Source organism: Rhincodon typus, chromosome 17 (genome assembly GCF_021869965.1).
Source record: "Rhincodon typus isolate 14 chromosome 17, sRhiTyp1.1, whole genome shotgun sequence".
Classification (NCBI taxonomy): Eukaryota; Metazoa; Chordata; class Chondrichthyes; order Orectolobiformes; family Rhincodontidae; genus Rhincodon; species Rhincodon typus.
This window is the reverse complement of record NC_063348.1, coordinates 15,056,666-15,077,070: the sequence shown is the minus strand read 5'-3', so window position 1 is coordinate 15,077,070 and position 20,405 is coordinate 15,056,666. Positions and strand designations below refer to the sequence as shown.

At 40.8% G+C, this 20,405-nt stretch overlaps 1 protein-coding gene across 1 annotated transcript in view; it reads right to left on the bottom strand.

Moving 5' to 3' along the window:
• LOC109930082 (low choriolytic enzyme-like) overlaps positions 1-18,446 on the bottom strand; it is a 70,319-nt gene extending 51,873 nt beyond the window's left edge. The window contains exons 1-2 of the mRNA XM_048607297.1: positions 18,350-18,446; positions 17,849-18,004 (exon numbers count right to left, since the gene is read on the bottom strand). Of these exons, the coding sequence (XP_048463254.1) occupies positions 17,849-18,004; positions 18,350-18,446 (253 nt within the window). The remainder of the gene's footprint in view (positions 1-17,848; positions 18,005-18,349) is intronic.
• Between the last annotated feature and the right edge of the window lie 1,959 nt (positions 18,447-20,405).

Below are 20,405 nucleotides of genomic sequence, written 5' to 3'. Positions count from 1 at the left end.
GGACAAGAGTCAGTACCTGCAAAGTGGGGATACAGTAAGCAGGACAGATGTTCATCCATGGTCACAAATGCCATAGGGGAGAGGGGCAGTGGATGATCACAGTTGACATGGTCACTCAAGTGCTGGGGGCTGGCTGAAAATGGTGGGCAGGTTGAGGCTTATGTAGACGTGTTGAGTGGGCAGCCAGGGAAGTGCTAAGCTTAAGGAGTTTACAGGAAAGGCTACTAAGAAGGAAATGTGGATAGTTAGGGATTCACCAACATATTGAGGTTGAGGCTGTAAGCCGTTAGCCAAGGAGCACTCACTATTGGCCTTCCATTGTGCCTGAAAATCAAAAATGAGCAACGGGGAAGAAAATGACTGCAACAATACTCAGAGGGCAGGTGACTCAATCTGTGATGGAGAGGACTACATAACCTATGGGTGTTGGAGGCTTTTAAAAGAGAAAGAACGCTGCATACAGACCCTTGTGCTGTACAGGACATGGACCTGTGGCACCCCTAATCCCTGGCCATCATAATGTGTTACTCCCTTGTGTGTGTTACAACTCTACCCCAGACATTGTTGACTGACTCATTCACACCAATACTTTTTGACACAGAGACCACATAAGAATGGGGTTGTTGTAGGATAAAGCCAAACGTGTTGATAGCATCTATTGCCCTATACATGTCTTGTTCCTCTTGCTTCCAGATGATGCAGCAGGCTCTGATAGTAAATATCATGTGGCCACGAAATTACATCACCTGCAGTAACAATGATATTCAGGCTACAAGGAGAGATAAACAATGGGATGTAAGATGAAAACAGTGACACTTACAAGAAAAGTGCAAATAACACAGAAGTGCATTACCACATGTGCCACCAGTGTGCCCTCAATTAAATTTTCTTCCCCCTCTCACTCTGACTGCATTTCAATGTAATACCTTCTTCCGCAGCTGGGCTGCAAGGAGCCTGCTCAGCAGTACAGTCCATTGGCCCTGGAAGTTTGGTTGGGCAATCCAGGAGGATGCTTGTGACTGGACGGGCCAGACACGGCAAGGGTGTTCCTGCCAGATGCAAGATGATCCTCCTTGGCATGAATTTCCAGCGGTCAGACGAGCAGTGAAGGTTGAAGTGGTCAGCCCAAATATCTCTGGAGTGCCCTGAGATGTCTGAGGGAGCTGCATGTGGTTACTCTGTCTGATGGCGCCTCCCGATTCTTGCACTGCCTCAATATATGATTTAGTAGAGAGTGCGCAGGAGGCAGATTTGCTGATGCTTCTTCCGAGGTACTTGCATCCTCAGGGGTAGAGGAAGTGACTTCGAGGAAGTGGAGCTGGTCATTTTACCATGCAAGTGTTAGACATGTTAGCAGTACCTGCAAGATACAGGGGAGGGAAGGCATCGCAGCCAGTCATTAGAAGTGGTGTGCAATAAATGACACTAACAGATGTAATAATTTGGCATAGTAACAGAACAGAATGACAACATTGTTCCGAGTTTGGACAGTGTGTACAGTGGAGAGGAAACCTGAATGTGGCAGGGTTCCCATTAGTATGCTGGCCTTCATCTCATTGGTAGAAGTGATGGATTTGAAGACTGCTGTCAATGACGAGTTGTTGCAGTATCACTTTGCGTTATGGTGAAGAGAGTGAATGTTTAGATAATTAATGAGATGCAGATGAATTTGACTGCTTTGTCCTGGATGATGTCAAAATTCTTGAGTGTTACTGGAACTGTACACATTCAGATAAGTGAAGAATAAGACTATAAGATATAGGAGCAGAATTAGGCCATTCAGCTCATTGAGTCTGCTCTGCTATTTGATCATGGCTGACATATTTCTCAATCCCATTCTCTTGCGTTCTCCCCTTAATCTTTGATTTCCTTACCTTATCAAGAACCTATTTATCTGTGTCTTAAAGACACTCAATGGCTTGGCCTCCACAGCATTCTGCGTTACCGAGTTCCACAGATTCATCATCCTCTGGCTGAAGAAATTCCTCATCTCAGTACTCACGGGTCGTCCTTTCACTCTCAGGTTGTGCCCCTCTGTCCTAGTCTCTCCTACTGGGGAAACATTTTCTCCATGTCCACTCTATCCAGGCCTCTCAGTATTCTGTAATTTTCAATGAGATCCCCCCATATGCTTCTAAACTCCATCGGGTACAGATCCAGAGTCCTCAACCGCTTCTCATATAAGAAGCCCTTCATGCACAGGATCATTCTTGTGGATCTCCTCTGGATCCCCTCCAACACATCCTTCATTGTGTTCGAGGCCCAAAATTGCTCACAATATTCAAAACACTCGAAGTGAATGCTAACAATGCATTTGCCTTCCCAACTGTCAACTGAGCCTACAAGTTAACCTTAAGAGAATCCTGACCTAGTACTCCTAAGTCCCTTTCTAGTTCAGATTTTCAAAACCTTTCCACATTTAGAAAATAGTCTATGCCTCTATTCTTCCTACACTTTCCCACATTGGGCAAAGCAGCAGATAGAATACAATCTCCTAGCTCTTCCAAGTCCTTCTGCAGCATCCCCACCTCCTCAACAATTCCCATCCTTCCGTCTATTTGTGTCATCTGCACACGTAACAATAATGCCCTCAGTTCCTCTGTTGATTATTGATCCATAACGAGAATAGTTGCGGTCTGAACACTGATCCCTGTGGAACTCCACTAGTCACCGGCTGGCTGCCACCCTGAAAAAGACCCTTTTTATCCCCACTCCCTGCCTTCTGCCAGTCAGCCAATTCTCTATCCATATCAGCACCATGCCCCAACACCATGGGCTCTTATCTTATTAGGCAGCCTCCTGCACAGCACCTTGTCGAAAGGTTTTCTGGAAATCCAAATAGATAATGTCTCCTTTGTCTAACTTACTCGTTAGCTCCTCAATGAATTTAATAGCTTTGTCAGGCATGATCTCCTCTTGAAGAAGCTGTGCTGACTCAGCCCTATTTTGCTATGCACTTTCAAGTACTTTGCAATCTCATCCTTAATAATGGACTCTAAAATCTTACCATCAATCTAGGTCAGGCTAACTGGCCTACAGTTTCCCGTATTGCCTAACTCCCTTTTTAAATGCGGGAGTTACATTAGCCCCTTTCCAGTCCTCAGGGACCCTCCCTGATTGCCTCCACAATCTCCTCTGTGCTCTCCTTCAGAACCCTGGAGTGTAATCCATCCAGTCTGGGTGATATATCCACTTTCAGAGCTTTTAGCTTTCCCAGCACCTTCTCCTTGATGATGGTGTCTCCCACTGTGAAGACTGATCCAATTCCTTCACATCCCCAACTGGAATCTTCTAGGTGATGAGCAGACTTTAGGGAGTCAGAAGAGTAACTCACCACAGATTTCCAACCTCTGTCAGAATGTATATGTTGACTGGATTTCAGATTATGCTTAATGGAGACCCCAGGATATTAACAATTAAAATGTGAGTGAATATGGTTCGAGGAGCAAAATTTAAGTCACTGGAAAGCAGAGATAAAGCTTTGTTGATTGGAGTCATATGAAGTACAAGGAATATGCTGGTGGTAATTTGTGAGAAATTATCTCAGGCGCAGAATTTTTGTCTGCTTCATGCATTAAAAGGCAATGTCTACTGATAACTAAGCTCTCTGCAATATGTATCAACTCTCCTCCTGACACAATTAAACTATGATTCTGAAAAGTGATAACAGACTATGATTTTGCCAACATTACAGATGGTGGTATTCAGCCAATTTAATTAATTCACAAAATTAAAACTGTAATGAGGTCTGGAACTAGATGCCCTGGCAGATTACGGATACAGCACTGGTGAAAGGGTTATGATGATTAAGTGCTATTTGATAGCATTGTCATCGATCTTTTCATCACTTCATTATTTATCACAAGACTAATGCGACAGCAACTGGTTGATTCAGTTAGTGCTGTTTATTGTGAACAGGACGTATCTGGACAATTTTCCAGTGATGTAGCTGTATTGGAACAGCTTGGCCAAAAGCACAGCTAGTCTTGGAGCTCATATCTTAAGTATTAAGCCTTGATGTTTTCAGGGGCCCATAATATTTCCTATAGCTATGGCTTCAAGTAATTTTTTTAAGTTTCGAAATAAACAAACTGGCTGAAGACTGCCATCTGCAATGCTAGGAAAATCAGAAGTCTGTTATCATCTTCTGGGATTATGGTCCTGTCAGACGCAGAGAGTTCCAAAATCACACAGCCAGAGAAAAACAAAATCATATCTCTCTCTCTCTTGAAAGGGCAGCTTCTAATTTTAGAACAGTCTGCTCTAGTTCTGGACTCAACTAAAAGCAACATCCTTTCCATGTCCACCTTATCAAGACTGCTCAGGATCTTATATACTTCAATCAATTCACATCTCACTCTTCAAAACTGCAATGGAAACAAACTCTGCCTGTCAAACCTATAAGACAACCCAATCATTCAGGTATTGATTCAGTAAACTTCCTCTGAGCCATCTTCAATGAATTTACATTCCACCTTAAAAAAGGGACTAAAACTTCACACAGTATTGAAGGTGTCCTATGTAACTAAAGCACGACATCCTTATTTTTTATGTCCAATTCCTCTCTTAATAGTGAACAGAATCCTATTAGACTCATGGATTACATGCTGTACCTGCATACTAACTTTTCTGTGATTCATGCATCAGACTACTCAAATCCCTCTGCACCTTGAAATCCTACAGTTGTTCTCCATTTAACTAAACTCACCATTTATTCTTTCTACCTAAGCAAACAACTTCACATGTTCCCACATATATCCAACTGCCTAATTTTTGTTCACTCAGTCCACCCATCTATATCTGTCTGCAATTTCTTTATGTCTGCTTCACCCCACATGTTCCTATCTATCTTGGTGTCACCCGCAAATATAACTACCATGCTTTCACTTCTTTCATCTAAGTCATTGATGTAAATTGTAAAAGGCTGACGCCCCAGCACAGACCCGTGGTATTCCACTTGTCACATCCTGCTAATCAAAGACCCCTTTACACATACTGTCTACTTTCAATCAGCCAGCCAATCTTCCACTCACATTAATATGTTATCCCCTACACCAGGAACATATGTTTTCCACAATAATATTTGATGTGACACCTTGTCAAATGCCTCTGGAAGTACAAGTATAATACATCTACAGTCGCCCCTTTATCCACAACGCATGTTAATCTTTCAAAGAACGCTGATAAATCGTGCGACATTACAATGGCTTTAAGAGGAGTATTTTGTCCTTTTTTATGAAAGGTTTTAAGGCAGATGTACTGAGAGATCTACGCAAAGCTACTACAGTAAACAGTTTGTGAAGCCTTGTTTTTTTTTAAAGTTGGAACAATAGAAGCAGCCTGAATAGGTGGGGTAGCTCTCACAGAACCAGGACTTTTAGGGTTTTCAACAGCAGTTGCAGCTGGGGTCTTGTTTTTTTTCCTCTCTTGATTACAGCTAAAAGCTGGGAGTTCTCTTCCTGCAGTTGGAGTTGCACGTAAGACAATCTGTTTTTCCGAATTTTCCTTTGTCAAGATGCATTTACGGTATGTTATATTGAAAGTTAATTAGCAGAAGTTAATAATCTATTATTCTGCTAATTTTTCTAATAGAGTTAAGTTATTCCAATTTCTTCTTACTTTTGTTGTATTTTACCTGTAGTGTATGAATAAAGTGTGTTTTGCTTAAAATCTGGTAGTTTAACCAATCAAATTGCATGTAGAATACAACACCTCACCCTTACTTTTAAAATAAGGAAAGGCTAGGGTCTAGGCTAACTTCTTAATATATTTTGAGGTGGTTTGGTCTGGTTCATAACAATTGGGAAACACAATTTCCCTTTGACAAAACCATGCTGATTCTTCCCAACTACAAAAACAGAAATTGTTAGAAAAGCTCAGCAGGTCTGGCAGCATCTCTGAAGAAAAATCAGAGTTAACATTTTGGGTCTAGTGACCCTTCCTCAGAACTGAGGAACTGTGTTCTGAGGAAGAGTCATCGGACTCGAAAAGTTAACTCTGATTTTTCTTCACAGATATCACCAGACCTGATGAGCTTTTCCAGCAACTCATTTTTGTTCCTGATTTACAGCATCCACAGTTCTTTCAGTTCTGATTCTTCTCAATTATCTTGAGCTTTTCTAAGTGAGTAGTTATAAAATGGTCACTTCTAACACTTCCCTCATGATAGATATCAAGCTAACTGGCTTGTAACTTTCTGCTTCCATCCATTCTTGAATAGAGGGGTTATATCTGCTACTTTCCAATCCAATGAAACCTTTCCTGAATCTAAGAAATTATGGAAAATTAACCAATGCATTTACTACCTCATTAGAAACTTCTTTTAAGACCTTGAGATGAAATATATTTGGATCTGTAGACTTGTCCATTTGTTAAGTACCACTTCCCTCATGATTGCGACTTTGCTAAGTTCCTTTCTCTCTACCGCCTCTTGATTGACATATTATTGAAACATTTGTATCCTCGATAGTGAAGACAGAAGCCAAGTATTTGTTCATTTCATCTGCTATCTACTAATAAATCCTCATTTTTCACTTCTGCTAACAGATTTTACACTCCTAGCTAGCTTCTTCTTGTACTGTATCTTCTTCAAGAATCAAAAAAGTCTATCTACCTCGGTTTTAAAAATAGTCAAGATCTCTGCTTCCCCTAAATTTTGAGGAAGAGAGTTCCAAAATCACATGCTACCCTGACAGAAACATTTTCTCGTCAAGTTAAACAGGTACCCCCCTATTTTGAAACAGTGACCCGCTACTCGTAGATTCTGCCAGAAGAGGAAATATCTTCTCACACTGATTCTATCAAGACCCCTCAGGATCTTATATGTTCCAAACAAGTCACCTCTTACCTTCTTAGATTCCAGCAGATACACGCTTAATCTTGAAAATTTTTCCACATTAAGCAACCTGCCTATTCTAGGTATTAGTGCAGTAAATCTTCATTGATTGCTTACAATGTATTCATATCCTTCCTTAATTAAGGAGACCAATACTATAGACAATACTGGAAAAAAAATCTGACAAATGTCCTGTATAACTGAAGCATAACCTCCCAACTTTTGTATTCAGCTTCTTTCACAATAAACAGTAACATTCTATTATGCATCAAATGCTTTTATAACTTTGTCATACATTGTTGTTTCTTCAATGGTTGCTTACTGACGAAGAAGTCATCTGCCGTACCACCGAGGGCATACAGAAAAGTATTTATCTGGGCCTTACTGAGTTTTCCAGCTAATTTCAATGCATTGTGGTAACTCATAAATCTGCAGTTCAGTCACTGTTCAATTTGGCTCAAGCCTGCAACATATTCACAGCACTCTGGCAAGGGCAATGACTTCTCCTTTGCTTTTGTGGACGTAACTATGCTCCAGGTGCTTTTCTCTGGTTGTTCCTTCTAGTTGCTATCCTTTTTCATGCTGTACTTCACTCACTGCCACAATCTATTATCACTTGTCTCTGCAAGTGGAGTTGATACAGATTGCAGCAGGCTTTATGATCAGAAGGCATCACCTTTTATTGAATATGGTCACCTCCAACTATGTACAGGACAAGACTTAATGTAAGGCTCCCAGAAAGAACTATCTCTCAGTTGTTCAGGTAATCATGTGATCTTATGGCACTGATGATGTTACCTTATTTATATAATAGCATTACCCCTTTATACCAGAAGAAGGCTGCCAAGATGGATCCTCCAATTCAAAGGAGATTAAAAACACATCAGGCATGTCTTTCCATTGACCTGCTGTTCTCCATCCTACATGCAGGATGGAACTATTTGTGGAGCTTCTCTTCTAGCTAGTTGTTTGATTGCTCATCACTGGATGTGGCAGAATTGCACAGTTTGACCCATTGTGGAATTGCTTGTGTATGCTGCCAACATGTGGTTGTTTGCAGTGTAGTCACAAGTCAGCAGTAAATTAGTTGCTCTGGAGACCCAGCAATCACCCTGAGAAAGAATGATGTAATAGCAGTGATTCAGAATGAAAATCTGTTGACTAACATGTCCTAATTCCTTTTTTTTGTAAGGGATGGCTAATATATTTCAGATCATGGGGCCTATGGGTCTCAAGGGATCGTTGGTCATAACCACTGTCAAGAAAGTGACCAACATGATCACACACCAACAACATACTCACTTAGTGAGTGTCTTTGCTGCTGCAGTAAATTTCAGCATTTAGATACACTGATTACAAAGCTCCATCCTGAAATCTGCTATGCTGCCTAAATCAAACGCTTGTTCAAGCTGTTTCTTTAGACAGAACAAATGAATTCCCCACTCTGAACATTAACAGCATCTACCACTTCTCTGCTGCAGCAATAGATACAAACTTGGAGACGTTAAACGGGTCCATGAGCAAAGAGATTCAGTGTTATGGACATTTTCATAGTTACTAGCAGTGCTTTCCTGGCCCTGTTCTGAGGCTGCAGTTCTGGTTCCAGTAGGTAGCAGAGTTTAATGGGTATGTGACAGCAAACAATGACTATACTGTTCCTGGTTTAGATGGAGGTAAAAGTGTTCTCCTGTTGGAAGTCCTTCTACCTCCACTCTATGTGCAGTCTGACATCTTGTTTCTAACCTCTGCTTTACATCTGTAACATGCTGAACCTAGAGGTAAATTGCAACTATATCATGCATGTCTAGAGTGGTGTGCCCAAAATTCCTGCATTCACAACTAGCACCTTCTTAATGTGCAACATGCAACAGACTTCACCAGTTACAATCAACTCCTCAAAATACTCAGCATATTCATAAACTTAATTACAGCAACATCCTGGGGGCTACAATCAACCAGAAACCGAACTAGATGAATAATATAAACACTGAGGCTACAGAAGTAGCTTAGGGGCTAGGAGTTTTACAGCAAGTAAATTTCCTCCTGATTTTTCAAAGCCTGATCACAATCTACTTGGCTCAAGTCAGCAGTGTGATGGAATATTCTCCTCCTGCTTCGATGAGTACAGCTCCAACAACACACAAAAAGCTCAAACCCATCCATGACAAAACAACTTGCTTGTATGGCACCAGGTCCATATTTCACTCACCTCATTACTGATGCTCAGTAGCATCACTACGTACAAGATGCACTGTAGAAATTCATTTAGGCTCCTTCAGCATCACTTCTAAATCCACAAACATTCGCATCAAGAAAGGCAACCGCTACTACCGCAAGTTCCCCTCGAAGCCACTCACCATTGTGACTTAAATGTATATCAAGATTCCTTCAGTTTTGCTGGGTTACAATCCTGAAAGTCCCTCCCTAATTGCATTATGGGGCTACCTACACCAAATGGACAGCACTGGTTAAAGAAGACAACCTTCTCAAGAGCAATCAGGGATGGGCAGTAAATGCTGCCATAGTCAGTGATGCCCACATCCCATGTACATATACTTTTTTTAAAAATTGGTAACTACCTTTATGATCCCTGTAGTCAGTAGGGTCCTTCTTGCTATTGAACACATTCATAAGTGCAGGATTAAACAAAAACATTAGTTAAAGTGGTATATCACAAATAGCAGCAGAGGCATCACTATCTACATACTCTACATACTTCTAGCACATTTGCATTACTACTTTTAGCAAGGCAACACTTGACATGGGCTATGGCAGGATTGTGCATATGTGCCATGTTAGTAACAAAATAACACCAGTCGCACAACAACTACAGGCATTATGGAGTCCAATTTCACAGCCTAGACTTGCTAAAAGAACTCAATGGATTAAAGCATGAATTTGAAATAAAGGGTATATCTTGGACAATAAACAAGACAAAAATATAGGCATGATTGTTTGGGATGGTTCATGTGCATGAAGAGACAGAAAAGTATAAGCTGAAGAGTGCAGAAATTCAGACCAAATTAACTAACAATGGTAAAAAGTCAAAGTTTAAGGCTTCTTATCAGAATTTTGAAATGCAGTATTTTGAAACAAAATAGATTAATTGACTGCACAAATAGTTATAAACAAATATGACTTGCCATCTGTTACAGAAACATAGTTACAGGACTTGGAAGTCAATATTCAGGAACATTCCACGTTCCACAAAAATAAGAAAAAAAGGGTAGCGATATTACTAAAGAAAGGTATCAGAGCAGTGGTGAGTCGTGATATAGGTACAACAGATCATGAGGTGGAATCAGTTTGGGTGGAAATAAGGAACAGCAACATAAAGAAGTCAAGGGTGAGGGTAATCTATAGACCCCAAAGTGTTCATCGTAGGACAAAGTATTAATCAGGAAAAAAAATGGAGGCATGTAGGAAGGGTACTACAATTGTCACAAGTGATTTTAATCTGCATATTAACTGGACATATCAAACGAGCAAGGCAAATGTGGAAGATGAACTTACAGAAGTGATTGTTTCGGAGAGCAGTATGTTGCAGAACCGAGCCAGGAACAGGTTATTTTAAATCTAGCAATGTTTAATAACATAGAAGTGATGATAAAAAAATCTATTATTAAAGATTCTCCGGGGGGTTGATCACAACATGGTAGAATTTCAAGCTCGGTTTGAGGGAGAACATCTTGAGTCTCAAATCAGAGTTCTCAACTTAAAGAACGACATTTACAGAGGTATGAAGAAACAGTTGTCTAAAGTGGGATGGTGAAAAAGACTAATATAAATGTCAGTAGATGAGCAATGGCCAATATTTAAGCTGATATTTCATAACGTTCAATTAAAATTTCTTCCGGGCAGGAAGAAGGACTTGAGGAGATGGATGAACCATCCACAGTTAACAAAAGTGCTCAAGGTGAGTATCCAAACAAAAACTACACAACGCAGTCAAATCTATTAGTAGGCCAGAGAACTGGAACTTTTTAGGCACCAGCAACATTAAAAAACTAATAAAAATGAAGAAATTACAATAAAAATGTAAACTGGCAAGAAATATAACAAACAAACAGCAAGAGCTTCTATGAATTTATAAAGAGAATAGCTAAAGTGAATGTTGGTCCCTTGGCAGATGCAACTAGAGAACTAATAATGGGGAAACAAGGAAATGGCAGATAATTAAAACCAATATTTTGTACTGGTCTTCACAGTGGAGGATATCTCAAAGATATCAGACAAATGTTACTAGTGGTGTACTTCAAGGATCTGTTTTGGGGCCACTGCTGTTTGTCATTTTTATAAATGACCTGGATGAGGGCATAGAAGGATAGGTTAGTAAATTTGCGGATGACACCAAAGTCGGTGGAGTTGTGAATAGTGCGGAAGGATGTTGCAGGTTACAGAGGGACATAGATAAGCTGCAGAGCTGGGCTGAGAGGTGGCAAACGGAGGTTAATGCGGAAAAGTGTGAGGTGATTCACTTTGGAAGGAGCAACAGGAATACAGAGTACTGGGCTAATGGTAAGATTCTTGGTAGTGTGGATGAGCAGAGAGATCTCGGTGTCCACGTGCATAGATCACTGAAAGTTGCCACCCAGGTTGATCGGGTTGTTAAGAAGGCGTACGGTGTGTTAGGTTTTATTGTAGAGGGATTGAGTTTCGGAGCCATGAGGTCATGTTGCAGCTGTACAAAACTCTGGTGCGGCCGCACTTGAAGTATTGTGTACAGTTCTGGTCGCCGCATTATAGGAAGGATGTGGAAGCATTGGAAAGGGTGGAGAGGAGATTTACCAGGATGTTGCCTGGTATGGAGGGAAGGTCTTATGAGGAAAGGCTGAGGGACTTGAGGCTGTTTTCGTTAGAGAGAAGGTTAAGAGGTGACTTAATAGAGACATACAAGATGATCAGAGGATTAGATAGGGTGGACAGTGGGAGCCTTTTTCCTCGGATGGTGATGGCTAGCATGAGGGGACATAGCTTTAAATTGAGGGGTGATAGATATAGGACAGATGTCAGAGGTAGGTTCTTTACTCAGAGAGTACTAACGGCGTGGAATGCCCTGCCTGCAAAAGTAGTAGACTTGCCAACTTTAAGGGCATTTAAATGGTTGTTGGATAAACATATGGATGATAATGGAATAGTTCAGATTATATGGGCTTCAGATTGGTTTCACAGGTCGGCGCAACATCGAGGGCCGAAGGGCCTGTACTGCGTTGTAATGTTCTATGTTCTAATAAGGTCTTGCAACAGTCTCCATCATGAAGGACAAAGTATTTGATATGGGACTGGAGGCAAATATGTAAATAAGTTGCCAGGACCTGATGGGTCTGCACCCAAGGGTTTTAAAGGAAGGATATGCAGAGACAGTGGAAGAAGTGGTCGAAATATTCCAGAGCTTGCTGGATTCTGGAAGGATTCCAGCGGATTGGAAAACTGCTAACGTAATTCGCCTTTTCAGGGAGATAAACAGAAAGCAGGAAACAAAAGGCAAGTTAGTCTAACATTCATCACTGGGAAAATACTAGAGTCCATAGTGAAGAAACAAACAGCAGGACATTTAGAAAAGCTTAATATTCAAAAAAAGTCAACATGGTTTTGTGAAAGGGAAATTATATTTGAAAAATGCTCGAGACTTCTTTCAGGATATAATCTGAATTGATAAAAGGGAACCAGATGAGTAGTGTTTTTGGGTTTCCAGGAAGCATTCGATAAGATGCCACCTAAAAAGGTTAATTTATAAGACAGCACCTCATGGTGTTAAGAGTTATGTATTAGCATGGATTGAGCTTGGTTAAAACCAAAAGACAGAGTTAGGATTAATGCATGTTTATTAGGTTTGAAAGATGTTAATTCATGGCGTCCTGTGAGAATCAGTCCAAAGACTTCAATTATTTAGAATTGATACTCATGACTAGGAGGAGTAGGCAGAGTGCAATGCAGAGTAAGAAAAATGGTGTGAGAGTATGTGGTAATGAGGACAAAAGGAGAAGCAAAAACTTGGTCGATGGAGTTTAACATAGGAAAGTGTGAGGTCATGCACTTTGGTGGAGAGAATCAAAAGGCAGACTATTACTTAACTGGAGAGAGACTCCAAAAAAGGTCCAGCATAGAGGGAAGCATACAGGTACAACTGTGTACAGTTTTCATGCCCATATTTAAGAAATGATAAGCTGGCATTGGAGATAGTCTGAAAGAGATTCACTGGAAGGATTCCTGGGATGAAAGGTTTGACGTGGCAAGATCAACTAAACAGGTTATGCCTTTATTCAGTAGTGTTTGGAAAAATGAGGGGTGATTTTACTGAATGGGGTTTGACAGGATAGATGTTGAGATATTTCTATTAGCAGAGCATTCTCAAACTAGGGGAAACAGTTACAGAATAAGGGGCACTCATTTAAAACCTAGATACGAAGGAATTTCTTCTCCTTGCAGGTAGTGAATATCTAAAACAGTCTACTCCCACAGTTGTGGAGGTTAGATCAGAATACTGAAAGAGAAAATAGAGCCAGTGTCCCTATCTCAGGACTGGGAGCCCTGGTTCAAGTCCTATCTACTCCAGATATTATAGCATCTTTGAACAGGTTGATTAGGAAAAAATAGGTTAAATAAAAAAAAGAGATAGACTTTCAAAATATTGAGGAGTCAAGGTCTGAGAGGAACGGGCATGAAAGAATTCAGGCCAGGAACAGATTAGACTGAATTTATAGTGGGGTGGGTTTGAGGAGCTGAATGGCCTACTCTTGCTCCTATTTCTTATGTTCTAAGTACACATAGAATAGACATTGGAAGGTCTTGAACCACTGTGAAAGAAAGGCATATAGTGGAAGCAGTTTGTCTTGTGCTCATCAGGACAAATGTAAGATTGCCAAATTTCAAGTGACCATGACAATTTATAAAACAGGAGGAAAAGGTTTTGAATAGCTGGCAAATTGACACTGATTAACTGAAATATTACCACAGAAGGAAAAAAAAGGAACTGTAGGTTTCTTACAGTTAAAATATTAAAATTAAAGTTAATTTTTTAAAAATTGCAACAAAGCTGAAGACGTACTTTAGAACTAGTTGCACACCTTTACAACTCTGGCATGTACACGAAAATGTGGAATATTGCCCAAGTACGCCTTTTCTACACAAAGCAGATTCTAATGACCACCCTTCAGTCAATTCTCAATTATCAGCAAAGTGACAGGCAGTGTTGTTACAAATGCAATAAATGGCTCACTGACACTGTTTGGGTTCTATCAGGGCCTGTCAGATCCTGACCTTATTGCAACCTTGATTGAAACATGGGGGAAAAGAAAAGCTGAACTCAGGAGGTGAGAATGATTGCTCCTGACATCAAGGCAGCATTTGACCATCAAGGCATTAAAGGAGCCCAGGTAAATCTGAAGATAATGGGAATCGATGAAAGTGATTTAGCATGATTTGCAATGCAAAAGATAGCTGGGTTGTTAAAGGTCTATTATCTTCTTTTTAAATTTATTAATTTGTGGGATGTGGGCATTGCTGGATGCCCAGCATTTATTACCCATCCCGAGCTGCCCTTGAGAAGGAGGTGGTGAGCTGCCTCTTGATCCACTGCAGTCCATCTACTGTGGGTTGACCCACAATGCCATTAGGGATGGAATTTCAGGATTTTGATCCAGCAACAATGAAGGAACAGTAATATATTTCCAAGTCAGGATGGTGAGTAGCTTGGAAGGAAACTTGAAGGTGGTGGTGTTCCCACGTATCTGCTGCCCTTGTCCTTCTAACTGGAAGTGGTTGTGGATTTGGAAGAATCTGTCTGAAGATCTTTGGTGAATTTCTGCAGTGTATCTTGTAGATAGTACATACTGCTGCTACTGAGTGTCGGTGGTAGGAGTGGACGCAGTGCCAATCAAATGGCATGCTTTGTCCCGGATGGTGTCAAGCTTCTTGAATATTGTTGGGACTGCACTCATCCAGGCAAGTGGGGAGTATTCCATCACACCCCTGACTTGTGCTTTTTAGATGGTGGATAGGCCTTGGTGAGTCTGGAGGTGAGTTAGTTGTCGCAGTATTTCTAACGTCTGACCTGCTCTTGTAGCCACTGTGTTTATGTGGTGAGTCTAGCTGAGCTTCTGGTCAATGATAACTCCAGAACAATAATACTGGGTATTTAATGGTGATGGTCATAGCCTGGCATTTGTGTCATGTGAATGTTACCTGCCACTTGTCAGCCCAAGCCTGGGTATTATCCAGATCTTGTTGCATTTGAACATGGACTGTTTCAGTATCTGAGAAGTTGCAAATGATGCTGAACATTGCGCAATCGTTGGCAAACATCCCCACTTCTGATCTTATGATCAAAGGAAGCTTATTGATGAAGCAACTGAAGACAGTTGGGCCTAGGACACTACCCTGAGGGACTGCTGCAGAGATGTCCTAGAGCCGAGATAACTGACCTCCAACAACCACATCTTCCTTCATATCAGGTATGACTCCAACCACTGGAGAGTTTGCCCCTGATATCCATGGATTCGTTTTGCTAGGGCTCCTTGATGCCACACTCGGTCAAATGCAGCCTTGATGTCATTTTCACCTTACCTCTGGAATTCAGCGCTTTTGTCCAAGTTTGAACCAAGGTTGTAATGAGGTCAGGAGCTAAATGGCCCTGGCAGAACCTAAACTGGGTGGTACTGAGCAGTTCATTGCTGAGCACATGTTGCTTCATAGTGCTGTTGATGACACGTTCCATTCCTTTACTGATGATCAAGAATAGATTGGTAGGGCAGTAATTGGCTGGGTTGGATTTGTCTTGCTTTTTATGTACAGGACATACCGGAGCAATTTTCCACATTGTCCGGTAGATGCGAGTGTTGTAACTGTACGAGAACAGCTTGGCCTGGGGAGTGGCAGGTTGGAGCACAAGCCTTCAGTACTATTGCCAGAATACTGTCAGGGCCCATAGCCTTTGCAGTATCCAGTGTCTCCAACTGTTTCTTGATGTTACATGGAATGAAGCAAAATGGTTGAAGACTGTTATCTGTAATACTGGGGACCATTGGAGGAGGTCCAGGGTGCTGATGTGTGGGTATTTTCTGTTCAAACAAGTTATTACTCACCTCTGGGGCAGATGGGAGTTGAACTGGATCTCCTGGCCCGAGGCTCAATTATTTTCAGCTGCTTCAATGTGCCACCCTCTCAACATAAAGTCAAAAGCAAAATGCGTATTGATTACACAATGCTCATACTATTTGTGACTCCTCAGATACTGAAGCAATCTGTGCGCTTATGACAATGGTGCTGGACTCCAAAGTACTATAGACATTTTCAATCCTTAATTCCTAATTTTTTTGTTTGAAAAGAGGATTGTGGGTGTAAATTCATTGCCGTCTGGCAAAGTTCTGCATGGGACTCACGGAATGTAATACCTGTGCAGCATCATAAAAACTTCAAATAGAAATACGGTGAAGGGGTGGTGGGGCTAACAAGAACAGAGTGTTGACTATCCCTTCCCTGTCAGCAGTAAGCCACCACTTGAAGAATTTTGTTTTCTTTGCCCTTCCACAAAAAAAGACAAAGGGTTAAAAACTGACTGCAACCCCCTCGTGTGTAAGCTAGTAGAATAGTGTGCCACTGGGAGAAGATGTGCTAATGAACTGAGGTTTGCGTGCAGTTCAAGCACGAATGTGCTGTGAAGATCATAGATGATGAACCATCCACTAGTAACCCCTGCATGGCAGGAGAAAGGATTCTCTCAAACTAAGTGCTGAAGGGCAACTAGCCAGCAAGTCAGTCAGAAGGAACAAGGCAAGAACAACTCCCTTGCTCTGACTACTATCAGCCAACTAACCACCACAAAAGAAACACGACAAAAGAATGTAACTAAATTGCATACATAAGGGAAAGATCCTTCTTAAACTAGCATTGTTGCGAAAGGGATAGGTGAGTGAATAAATGGGAGCCAGTTTCTCCTGCCTCATCCGAGCACTTAAGGACTTGGGGTACCCATCTGGAACCATAACAACTTGGGAAACCTCACCCTAAGTCTGACTGTAAGTGTCAATATGCAGCAAGATCAAGACAACCTTCAAGCTGAGGCAAGTAACATTTCTACCATATAAGAGCCAGGCAAAGACCATGTCCAACAAGAGAAATTCAACCATCTTCCCTAGGCATTCAATGATATTATTATATACTGTGGCTACAAAACCAGGTCGGAGGCAGTGAATTCTGCAACCAATAATTCACATTCTAAACCCCAATAACTTTTCCACCATTAACAAGGCACAAGTCAGGACTGTGAAGGAATAATCTCCACTTGCCTGGACAAGTGCTACCCTAAAAACACTCAGGATGTTTAAACACGTCCATGACAAAGCAGCCTATTTAACTGGCATCCTATCCACTGCCTTAAACATTCACTGCCTCCACCACAGGCAGACAATTTCAGCAAAGCATGCTAACCACAAGTTGCATTGCCGTTGCTCATTAAGCCTCCTTCAGCAGCACCTTCCAAACCCACAACATCTACCACTGAGAAGAACATGGACAGCAGAAGAATGAGATTACCAGCTGCTACAATTTTCCATCCAATCCAGATGACTTAGAACTATATTGGTAATATTTTACAATCACTAGACCAAACATTCCCTTCCTAATGTGGGTGTACCAGAACCACATGAACTTCAGCAGGTCAAGATGGTGGCTCACTTTTTAATGGCTATTGGGGGATGAGCAATAAATGTCAGCCTTGTCGTTGATACAATGATCCCATGAAAGCATGTCAAATAGAATCAGGGATACGAAAGGAATGCGTACATATATTATCATTATTCCACGTGCAATTATCTACAGGGCAGGGTTCAAAGCCGGGAGCTTATTCAATCTGTATAGTTCAGGTACCCATTGGCTTAACTGAATTTTGATAAAAACCTTTTGTGTCTTTCTTCATAAGATTAAAAAACATGAATGCTCTAAGATCCACAATAGGCTTCTATAGTTGTCATGTTTGCTTATCATCAGGAACAAATATTAATCAAAGTTGCTTACTGAAGTCATAACTGAGCTTATACGGCACGTAAACATTTCCATCTTTTGCACTTGGCCATAAGCAGCTTCTTGGTGAATTGTTACACATCATAGCACTTCTGGAATTGTCAACTAGAATGTCGCCATGTTCAATTATTTTATTTCCTGTATTTTTTACTGCAAAGTGAAAAAGCAAGATAATATGCAAAAACAACACAGGTGTAAAACTACTATATATGAACATTCAATACTTTTATCCAAGCTAATAACTAATTTTATTAGCTCTAAATGCCACAATAGTAAGTTGATCCAACCTTCAAATCAAGACCATCTCATAGTGAAATCCATCAAATCTGTTTATTTTGTTAATTCCAAAATGGAAACGCAAGATAAGTTCATTTTCAGCTTAAATATGACATGAAAAGAATGAATTGTTTTGTGTTTTAGAAAAAATCTGCTAACATTCTCATTCTTCACTCAATGGTAATCATTGTATGAAATGAATAGTCCAGATCTGCTGACCAGTGGTGGAGTAAGATGCATCAGCTGCTGATTGTGATTTGAACTGCTCATTTACACTCAACACTGGAGTCATTGCACCTTCTGGTCCTGGCTCCATTTTAAATCCAGCAATGAACAGTCATGAGGCAAGTGATGAGTATAATTCCAGCAAAGCCACACTCTTTAAGAACTATCTTGAGTTAAATGGTCTTCAACATCAGAAACTACACAGTCTCAACCCACCCAACTCCAACAAAATTCATCTGTCACTCATTCCACAACAGTACTCATCTCCCCCAACAAGGGCAATTTATCCCCCTGCTTCACTCCACATTGGAAACTTCACCACACTAAGAGGTTTACTTAACGTCCAGCTTTGGAAAGTAATCCATCCACTATGCGCTTTATGCCTCTTATTTAAAAGATTCATTCATGGGATGAGGACATGACTAGCTGGGCCAGAGTTTATTGCCCAGACAGCAATCAATAGTCAATCACACTGCAGTGGCTGCGGGAGTCACATATAGTCCAGAGCAGGTAAGGATGGAAATTTCTTTCCCTAAACGACGTCTGTGAACCAGATAGGTTTTTCTGACAATTGATAACAGATTCTTCGTCATTGTTAGACTCTTAATTCCAGTTTTCACTGAATTCAAATTCTACCATCTACCATAGTGGGATTTGAACCCTGGTCCCCAGAACATTACTTGGGTCTCAGGATTAACAGTCCAACGATTTTATGTACAACTAACTGTGAAGACCCCATAATGTTTCTGGCTGTGCCCTGGAAGGAATCAGAAGTAATTGCAAGCAATAGTGCCTTTCATTACCACTGTTAACACATGACCATGAGGTCCAGCAAACATTACATCTAAGAGAGTAGAGATGTCTGAAGCCACCCGAGATAACATCTCAGTTTCAGAAACACTACTCCTCCAAAAGGTTAAGAAAGCTCTGCCTCTGTCCTTAGATTCTGTAAATGGATGGTATTGCCTTGATCACAACTATTCTGTTGATCCCTAGATTGTTGGCAGTCTGAAATCCTTGCTGCTCACTGTCATTCACTTCCTTCTCCAAAGTCCATTTTACTACACTTCAAACGCCACAAATAAGTCATTCTCACATGGTGCCTCAGTAGTTAGCACTGCTACCTTAAAGTGCCAGCGACCCAAGTTCGATTCCACCCTTGAGTGATTGTTTGCACATTCTTCCCGGTTCTGTGTGGGTTTCCTCCTACAGTCCAAAGATATGCCAGTTAGGTAGATTGGCCATGGTAGATTGCCATAGTATTCAGGGATGTGCAGGCCAGGTGGATTAGTGATGGGAAATGCAGGGTTACAGGGATAGAATAAGGAGGGTGGATCTTGCTGGGATGCTCTTTGGAGGGTCAGTATGGCTTGATTGGCTGAATTGCCTACTTGCACACTAAGAATTTATGATTTTTAAAAAAAGGGCAAGTGGTAGTATTCTTCAAATATTACAGAATGTTTGTGGCATTAGTAGGCATAGCATGAGGCTACCTTTCAGAAGAGCAGTTTCCCTTCTCTCTAGAAAATCACGTAAACAATCTCTAAGTAGGTCAAGGTTTTGGAGCTCACTCTAGAATGTTGATTTTCTAACTTGAAAGCAGTTTCAAGATACTGTCCTATCTATACAAAAGGTAAAAGCTAACAAATTGCTCCAAGCTTGGAATAAACTAAAAGATTACCTCAAACTGATGGAAGATGGATAAGGGGAAGATGACTCACCCTGACTGATTGGGTACCTGCACTGCAATTGTAGCCTGAACTATTCAAACAAGTGATTGACATTGGGTAGACAACCATTCTCTAAAAGTAAAGTAAACTAATAGATCACTGTCTTCTTCTGATGCAGGAAGACCGGGGAAAGAGATGAACATTGAAGGGAAAGAGTTTCATTTCATTTCAAAGTTGAAGAAAAAGGTACAAAAGCAATTTGGTTCTTATTTTGAATAGCTTTTATTTTAAGAAGATATATAAAAGGAATGCATCTCCCTGAAAATAAGCTTAGTTAGCCTTTTTGATGTTGATTTTTAATTCACCATACATTTGTATTT